The sequence below is a fragment of the Meleagris gallopavo genome, chromosome 11 (assembly GCF_000146605.3).
Source record: "Meleagris gallopavo isolate NT-WF06-2002-E0010 breed Aviagen turkey brand Nicholas breeding stock chromosome 11, Turkey_5.1, whole genome shotgun sequence".
Classification (NCBI taxonomy): domain Eukaryota; kingdom Metazoa; phylum Chordata; class Aves; order Galliformes; family Phasianidae; genus Meleagris; species Meleagris gallopavo.
In genome coordinates, this window is record NC_015021.2 from 22,297,836 (window position 1) to 22,306,745 (window position 8,910).

General features: G+C 41.2%; 1 protein-coding gene across 4 annotated transcripts in view; it reads right to left on the reverse strand.

Moving 5' to 3' along the window:
* RSRC1 (arginine and serine rich coiled-coil 1) overlaps positions 1-8,910 on the reverse strand; it is a 112,220-nt gene that overhangs the window by 102,829 nt on the left and 481 nt on the right. For all 4 annotated transcript variants that reach the window (XM_019619204.2, XM_019619202.2, XM_010717090.3 and 1 more), the window contains exons 2-3: positions 4,149-4,343; positions 1,835-1,960 (exon numbers count right to left, since the gene is read on the reverse strand). In XM_019619204.2, coding sequence (XP_019474749.1) covers positions 1,835-1,960; positions 4,149-4,343 — 321 coding nt within the window. The remainder of the gene's footprint in view (positions 1-1,834; positions 1,961-4,148; positions 4,344-8,910) is intronic.

Genomic DNA, 8,910 nt, shown 5'->3' on the forward strand with positions numbered 1-8,910 from the left:
TTTTTTTTTTTTTTTTAATTATACCCCTCCATCACCTTTCCTCTGTCCCCCTCCAAATCTCTCTCCAGCCTGAGGAGCCACAATGCACTCAACCAGTCCTCTTCAGAGAGCTGTTCATACCTTCACTCAAGTATACAAGGCAGATTTTGAGTTAGCAAGGCAAGTACTCAGCATTGTTGCCATTGCCCCGTACTACAAACGGGGAGCACACAGGCCCCAGCAGCAGCTTTCTGCAACCTACTCAGTTCTTCCCCAGATTAAACCATGGCTTCACAGGGTAACAAGAGTACAAGAGAGCAGACTGCAATAAAAGAATCTTTGATTCAGACTTTAAGATAATTTGAGATGTTATTTAAGAATATTTTCCCTAAATATTTGTGTCTGTGACTAGTAATACAAAATGACCTGCAGCTATACTGTCAGTAGGACAGGTTTGAAAAGCTAGTATACTTTGTACACCAAATATTTGTATGCAATATTTCCCAGCACAAAATAAAATAAATCACAATTAGGTTTTAAAATATTTTAGGCAGTTAATTTCCATACATTGCAATGGCAATTCCCATCAGCAAATCCTTTGGCAAACATGACCATTAGTATATCATGCTACATCTAACCAATAAAGCAATTTACATTTATTAGAATACAACAGACCTTTAAGAGCATGTTATCCTGTTTTCTAATACTGAGCACCTGACCTACTCAAGAGCACCTTTGCTGTCACTTTATTCTTTTTACATCTCACTGTTTTAAAACTGATGCTATAAAAACAGTGGATTTTTATAGGAGCACTTCTACACAGAACTCAGCAGCTTATCCACTCTACAGCTCAGATGGTAACTATACTCCAAGAGAGATCAGGTTGTTTAAATAACCAAATTGCCACTACAAAGGCACTGTAGCAATAAGTGTCCAGGCAACTATTATAATGAACAGCTGTGAATAAGTCATGAGAGAATACAAATAGGAAAAGGGAAGTGCTCACATCCTTCAACAACAATTTTTCAATAACATTTAGGAGGAACGACTCGACTGATTTGGCACAAGAAAATAACAAATCTTACCAAGTTCTTAGTAAGTTCTAGGCAGAATTACCTAGCTGCAGATCAGTAAACAGATATTAAAAAAAAAAAGCTTTCATCTACCTGCTAGACTCAATAATGACCTTAAATTCAATAGCAGTTCTTATATCCATGGATCAAATTCATTTAAACTTTTTGACAAATACACACCAAAACATAGAGTCCCTGCTAATCATAAAGTACAAAACAGTTTTTATAATACAATTTGATGATGAATTAAATTATGCTTATTACTGAAAATACTGACTTGTCACAATCTGATCCATCAAGAACTGCAGTACCACAGATACCTTTCAACGTTAAGTGAGAGGTGCATAAACGGAAACACTTCCCCATTTCACAAGAAAAACAGATGAGAAAACAAAAGTTTCATGTCATCTTCGCTGAATCAATATTATGCATGGAGGTTATGGAAATCAGTAATCAAAAAGACAACTTTTGTACCTTGATTTCAGATTACTGCAGTTAAACAAAACTAAGGTGACTTTTTTTTTTTTGCACTTGGCCAAACTCAATATATATAATTTATCATTAAATCCAACTGTGCTATCAGCTTAAAATAAAGTTATAATAAGTGCATGAAAAGCCTAGCACAGAGGTTTCAATTTAAGAAGATTTTCAAGCAACAAGTCAATTAGACCACATGCAACCACTTCTAACATGCTCACAAACTCAGTAAGCACACGCTGATTTAAAATAAATGTTTTTATAGTAGAAATAACAATAATTTCTTTCCTAGAAAAGCACCTTACCTTCTCGTTCTACTTTTTGACCTCGATCTTTGAGATCTGTAGGATTTTCCTCTGCCCCTTGATCGGCTGCGACTGCGTTTCCTTCTAGAACCATATGAAGAGCTACTGCTGGATCTGTGCCTGCGCCTGAAACAAACCCATGCTATCAGTACACAGAGCTTCTAAAACAAAAGACAGCGTCAGGAAAAGGAATAAACGGTTCACTCAAAATTATGTGCATGCAAAACTATTTCTTGCATTACAGCATTTCATAAAAGCCTCAATATATACCACTATTGCACACTAATAAGTAATTCACACAAGCTTGAGCAAAGCCTGTCTTAAAGAGCTTGCATTCAAAAATATACGTCCCATGGGCAGAAGGCAAAACAGAAGTTAACTGATATGCCCCAAATCATACAACACTTGAAGGGCTAAGCCAGAAACACAGCTGAGCTCGCAATGAACTGCAGTCTCGTGACCAGTGCATTGGAACTCACTGACTCTTTGCCAGTTCTAAAGTTAAAGAAACATTTAGACCCACATTCTCAGCAACATTTTCTCAGAAATACACTGCATGGGACTGCTTTTTCAGTGGAAAGAATTCCAGCACGAGACATGAAATTCAAAACATTAACTCCTGCACTGCACATCTATACAGTTATCTCCAGCCATCCAGCACAATCCAGTGCATACATAAAAAGCAAACACACAATTTTTTAAAAATTATGTACACCTAAAAATATTTTCCCTCTATATACAAACAATTGAGTTCTCAACTTTCATAACGTGAAATCTTTCCTCAGATATAGAAAGACTTTGTTTTTTTTCTCTGCACTCCTCCTTTTTTCAGTACTATTATTAATCAAATAATCAGTATTAATTTATTCAATCTGAGCTTGGGAGTTTTCTCTTGAGCTCTACCAGAGGCCAGAATGGTATCTTCTCTCCCCATCCCACTCCCACCTCCATCCCCCCCCTCATTTCACTTATTCAAATAATAAGTTCCTATACACACAGGAGAAAGATGAAAGAATACATACCAAATACCTACATTAAACCAACCAATCCCAAACCTGGTGGGAGGGATGCTTTAAGTCTCAACCTTTCCTACAATTTCTTCTCCATCTCACTCACAGCTAAATAACATTTGCAGCCCTTACGAGAATCTGTGTATTTCTGGGCTTCAGGATGTTTAGGTAATAGTAAAGTATAACACCCTATTCCTGTAGTTCAGGGTCTAGTCCATGGGATATGTGCTTATCTAGCACAAGGGGAAAGGTGTTGCATTACGTACAAGGAGTGCTGGATTTTGAGGCTAACTCCTAAAGAGCAGTCTTCCACGTGAAAAAGGAAGGTAATGCTCCTGCTAAATGAAGATGAAGTAAAGCAATCTTGGAGACTGCTGGTTTTTATGCTTCTGGGTCAGGGATAAATCCAGCAGAATCCCAGAGTGTAACAGTCATTTAAGTGCTAGAAGCAAATATCCTAAACTAAGGGCAAAGCAGAGGTGCTAGCCAGATACTAAAAGCAGACACTTTGGTCTTTTCTGGATTCAATTTAAGTCAACTGGTCTTCGTCCAGACTCTAATCTTCCTTCAAGCTCTGTTTTTATCTGTGAGATAGCCATGCCTGCACTGGACTAAAGAGATTCATAAAGCTGCATGTCATCAGCATATTGTTGGCATCAAAGCCCATGTCATCTCGCTGTGTCCCCTAAGGGCTGTATGTAGATGCTAAGCAGGAACAGAAAAACAGGGGGATGGAAAGGAACCAACAAGAACCCCTCCAGTAGCCTGCCTGCCCTTTTCTGAAATACTCCTCTGCCAGCTACAGAAAGGTTGGTCAGGAGCAGCTTCTCATACGTTTCTATTACAGCTAGATGTGATGAGCATCTTCCAGCCCCATCCACTAATAATAATCTGCTCAGTTTGATTCCTGGATCATCTTGAGTCAGAGACAACCAGGATATCTAAAAAGATCAGGTACAAAAAGGGGACTCTGTGATGCAGGAAATACAGTTTTAGGCCAATGCAACTTTGGTAGATAGAGCCACACCATCTGTGTTCTCACCACCCAGCTGACTACTGGACACACAAAGAATTAGGAAGTGTGCTGGTGAAATCTAGCTCTTGGTGTTGCTCATTTTGACGGTTTGGTTTTTAAATAGAAGTAGAACTGTCTCCACATCTTCCAAGATTCTGAGCAAGCAACAATAAAATTCCAAACCAGAACTGACCACACACGGGATTTGAACACTTTGTCCCATAACGTGGGATAAGGAAGAGCCCAACTGTACACAGCAGCAGCAGTCAGACAAGCACTACACATGCACCTTTTCTCATATGAATGTGAACGTGACTGGACATCTCGGGAGCGTGACCTCGACCTCGATTTCCTCCCAGACTTTTTACGGCTGTACGTCCTGCTGTCTGAGGAGCTGCTTGAAGACGAACGCCTGCGGTGCTTCTTCTTCCTTCTGCTTCTGTTCTCTTCTTCCGTGTCCGAGGAGCGACGGCCCATCTTTAAACTAAGGAAAGACAAAAATTCTGAGCTGTAAAAACACCCTGTGCCTGCATTTATATACACATACACACATCAGATGTGTTTATACAAATAAACATACTGTGACACCATTTTTAAAGCTACCGTGTATATAAAATGTTTGGCTTCTACACAAAACTTAAATCAAGATTTAATTATAAGACATCAACAAATTTAAGTAATTTGAAATTTATTTGCTGACAGTGTAAGTTCACTGTGGCATTAAACATTTGTTCTAAACTTCTACAAAAGGTATTTTACAACCATTTAAACATCTAAATGCACTAATAAAATCCATTTTTATATCAGAACATACTTCATCTTGTCTTATTTTTACATTTTTGGCCTAGATATTAATTTTTAAGAAATCTGGGAAGTAATTTACAAGGAGATAATTCTTACACACTCCCCATTGAGCATACTGAAGATGCTGTACTGCTGACTGCACATCATCTGAAGGTACAGTTACAAATGAAAATGCATACCTCCTCAGTCAATAAAACGTGGTCTATTTCTGTTACTGACGTAACTCACTTCATGTGTTTTCAGACTGCACAACTAAGGTAATGTATGTGTTTGTTCTCTTAGCATAATTAAGAACAAACACTGAGAAAACAAATGATCTTCAAATTAATTCATGCTAGAGTTGGGTTGACTTTGGTTTTCAGTTAAAGCCACTCAACTTAGAACTGCTCTATTCTAAAAATCAGAGCTACAGATACAAAACTTAAATGTTTCTTGATTGTCAATGTGTTTATCTGCAGACTTTGACACAATTTAATGAAAAAAGGAGGTGGTAAGGGCTGCCATTCATTTAACTGCTACGAAGACCATCACCTTTTGGAACTCCAATCAGCCTCATTGCTTTAGGATTTAAGAAAAGCAGTATTTCTTGTCTTTTGAGACTGCAAACTATAAGAAGTGCTTTAAAACTGTTCTTCTGTCTCAGCAGTACTTGCCCTACACAGCTGAGGATCAACCTCCATGTACATCTTCTCTAATGGCAGCCAGCAACAGGCCCTCCTCCAAGAACAAACACTTGTTTCAAGGCTCTCCAGCTACCAAGAAAATAGCAGCTCCAAACTCCTTAACATTTGTATCAACAGCCAGAACATGGGTGTATTTTGGCACAGTTATCAACTGTCTTCAACCAACACTGAAATATTCCAGCACAGAGAAGCTGAACTTGTTCCTTTTCTGCTTTTACCCTTCCTCACACCTTCTACCACCTCGTCAGCAGACCCTCATCTCCAGGGTCGGGACTGAAAACGGAACAAAAGAGAAACTCACTGGTAAGTACGTTCCTGTTTAAACACACCAAATGTTTATATGCAAATAAAAGCCTCGATTACGCCAGGTCAAAAACTAAGTGAGCAAAGAAGCCTGCTTATATCCACAGGCAACAGCCTCTTCAACTTAAGCTTGCATGGGTTTTGCAGGGCCAGTGAGCTGCAAGAGTTTCCCAAGGAAGCTTTCCAGGTAGTCACCTCTAAAGCAGCATAAACACATCCAACAGCTTGAGAATGCCCAATATAGGACCGTCCCTACATACCTGGCTCTTCTTTGATGCTCACCATTTTCCTTCCTGCCACAACCCAAACAGCTTTGTGAAGCTCACTCCCATGAAGCCAAGGTTCTGTGGATCAAACAGCACTTCAGCATGCCCCTGAGAGCCACGACACTAAATTCCTTCACTGCTCTGTAGTTGCACTCTTCAGCACTTAAGATCCAATCTTTCAGCTAACAAAGCATTTTTTAAATATTCCAATGAAAAAAGCAGCATTCCATGTGCCTAGAAGGGCAGGACTTCAGGAGGATGAGCAGTTCTGCACCAGCATTCCTCTTGGAACAAAATTATTTCTGCCATATTACTAAAGTTATTCCTCACAGATTTTGAGAAAGACAAAGGCAGTATTTTACAGCCTACTTCATCTCATTTAAGAAGATAGGACTTCAACTTGCAGTTCCACAGAAGAGCGACAATTTCTATCAACATACTGTCCTGCGCAGTTATTTCCTCTATTCTCCACCCCCCCTCCCTCCCCCGAACAATGTGAGCAGCCAAGAATCTGTGGCTGCCAGCTACAGCGATACTTTGGAAGTACGTAGTGCCTGTCAGACAGGCTCATCTGCCACCAGGGTTTTAGGACCACTCCTTCAGCACATCACATACATTTTCATGTGAAAATGCCTCTTACAAACATAACAATCAACTGCTTTCAAGCACTAAGACCTACACCAATCTGGTATCTTCCCTGACTACTGCCTCCTCCCACAATATCCTGCACAGACCCATCAGAAAGGACTGCTAGCACCAACTGATACCCAAAGCCTAGCAGATGGAAGAGTTGTTCTGCTGGGTCAGTGGTCCACATACCAGCTCCACTAACAGGACTGGCTGACAGTACCTACAGACCACAGAACTGTATATTGAAGCTAAGTTTTTTCTACCCATCTGTTTCCACACACAGTCTGTAGATCCACCGCAGTTAAAAGAGTGGTGTAAGAGTTCCCTAACAGCTGTGGGGCCTGATCTCATTTTTGAGGTGCCTCCCCATGCAGGTCTCAGAAGGAGGTGTTAAGCCACACACATTTGCAATAGGAGATACAATACTAATTCCTATTTATGTGCAGACAGTGAGAGATGCAGCTCTAGGTGTCTGGCAAGGCACATGAAGCAGCAGCAGCAGGCTTTTATCTCAACCACAGAGTAGTACAAGGAGGAAGAGGTACATTACCAAGCATTGACAGCAGATAGATGGTGAGACTGACAAGCCAGGTTACATCCCAGGCTTTTGGGGAGAAAGAGTCTCCTGACCATCAGTGAGGCTCCTACTTCTACGTCACTGTGCCCTAACCTTATCAGTAGGATGACTCACTATTGGATCCACTACATTTGAAGTTACTGTCCTGGAGCAAAGGCACATTACAGCAACAAACAAACAGATTTACAGGTTTTTGGTGTTTTGTTTTTAATACTTGTTTTATTTTAGACTTTTTGAGAACTGATGCTGCAACAGTTTGGTTGAAACAAAAACAAAGCACGTGCTTTCAAACACATTTGCCAAGAGAAACACCAACAAGAAAAATTCCAAAACAACTACTTACTTTTGTTAAAGCTACAAACAGTGCTACTAAGCAGCTAAGTAACCAGCATGTAAAAACGTAAAGAAAACCTTAATTACTAAGAAATTTCATTTGTAGCTGACTTGCAGTAGCTATTTGCACTGTTTACAGAGCAGCTTTATACATATGTATGCACATTAAGTTCTTTACTATGAGTGGTGAGGTGCTGGAACAGCTGCCCAGAGAGGCTGTGGATGTCCTGTCCCGAGAGTGTTCAAGGCCAGGTTGGATGGGGCCCTGGGCAGCCTTGTCTGGTATTAAATGTGGAGGCTGGTGGTCCTGCACGTAGCGGGGGGTTGGAGATTCATGATCCTTGAGGTCCCTTCCAACCCTTGCCATTCTGTGATTTCCTTAGAGAGAACCAACAATTCAGGAAGAGATATCACATGATGGGCTCCAGCCAGGAAACAATGCTAACTGAAGCAAAACTTATTCTATGTTACTTAATAAACACGATTCTAATAAGTAGGATTCACAGTGTTACTAACAGCAGTGCTGCTCCCACAGAAAGTGAAATTACAAACAGGCAGAACTCAGTCTGACAGCATGCACGTGTGTGGATGAAGGATTATCTGTGCCTCCCACCACCAAGCCTGCAGTTATGCAGAAACTCTTCCTTCTCTGCTGTTCAGAAAGAAATGCTCTCAACAAAGAAAAGGATTGGATCAGCAGTGACAACGAAGTGACTTGTTCTTACAGAATCACAGAATTCTAAGAACTGGAAGGGACCTCTAGAGATCATAGAATGGTCTGGGTTGAAAAGGACCACATCTAGTTCCAACCCCCTGCTGTGTGCAGGTCGCCAACCAGCAGACCAGGCTGCCCAGAGCCACATCCAGCCTGGCCTCGAATGCCTGCAGGGATGAGGCATCCACAGCCCCTCCTGGGGCAGCCTGTTCCAGGCTGGGAAACTGTTCCACTTTTTTAGAATCAATGAGCAGTGGGGGCAGAAAGGACGGCAGCACTTGCCCTCACTGCAAGCACAGCAGCAGGCAGGGTGTGCAGCCCAGCACCAGCTACCAGAGCACAGCAGCAGCTCTCGCTCTCTCATTCTTCCAGCTTCCCTCCCCTCCGAGAAAAGTTACATTTAAAACACATCTGCTGGAAAAGTGTTCGTGTTCCATTGTGTCAACACCCTCCGAGTGATCACTGAGTCCAAGCCCCCTACCAAAACAGGCACTGTACAGCAGGTAGGCACCTAGATAGTTCTTACAAGACAGCGTGTATTTGTAAGTACTTATCTGGTGGGTTCCTTCCCTTAGCCAAGCCTCCAAACTGCTAAAGGACAAACATCCAACTCACACCTATAAGGAGAGACACCACAACCAGCTCCTCCAGCTGAAAACACCGAGATTAAACAACCAAACCACAAACAAGAGAATTCAGCTTCAAACTTCGAGATTTTCACGCTAAACGCAAGGAAAAAA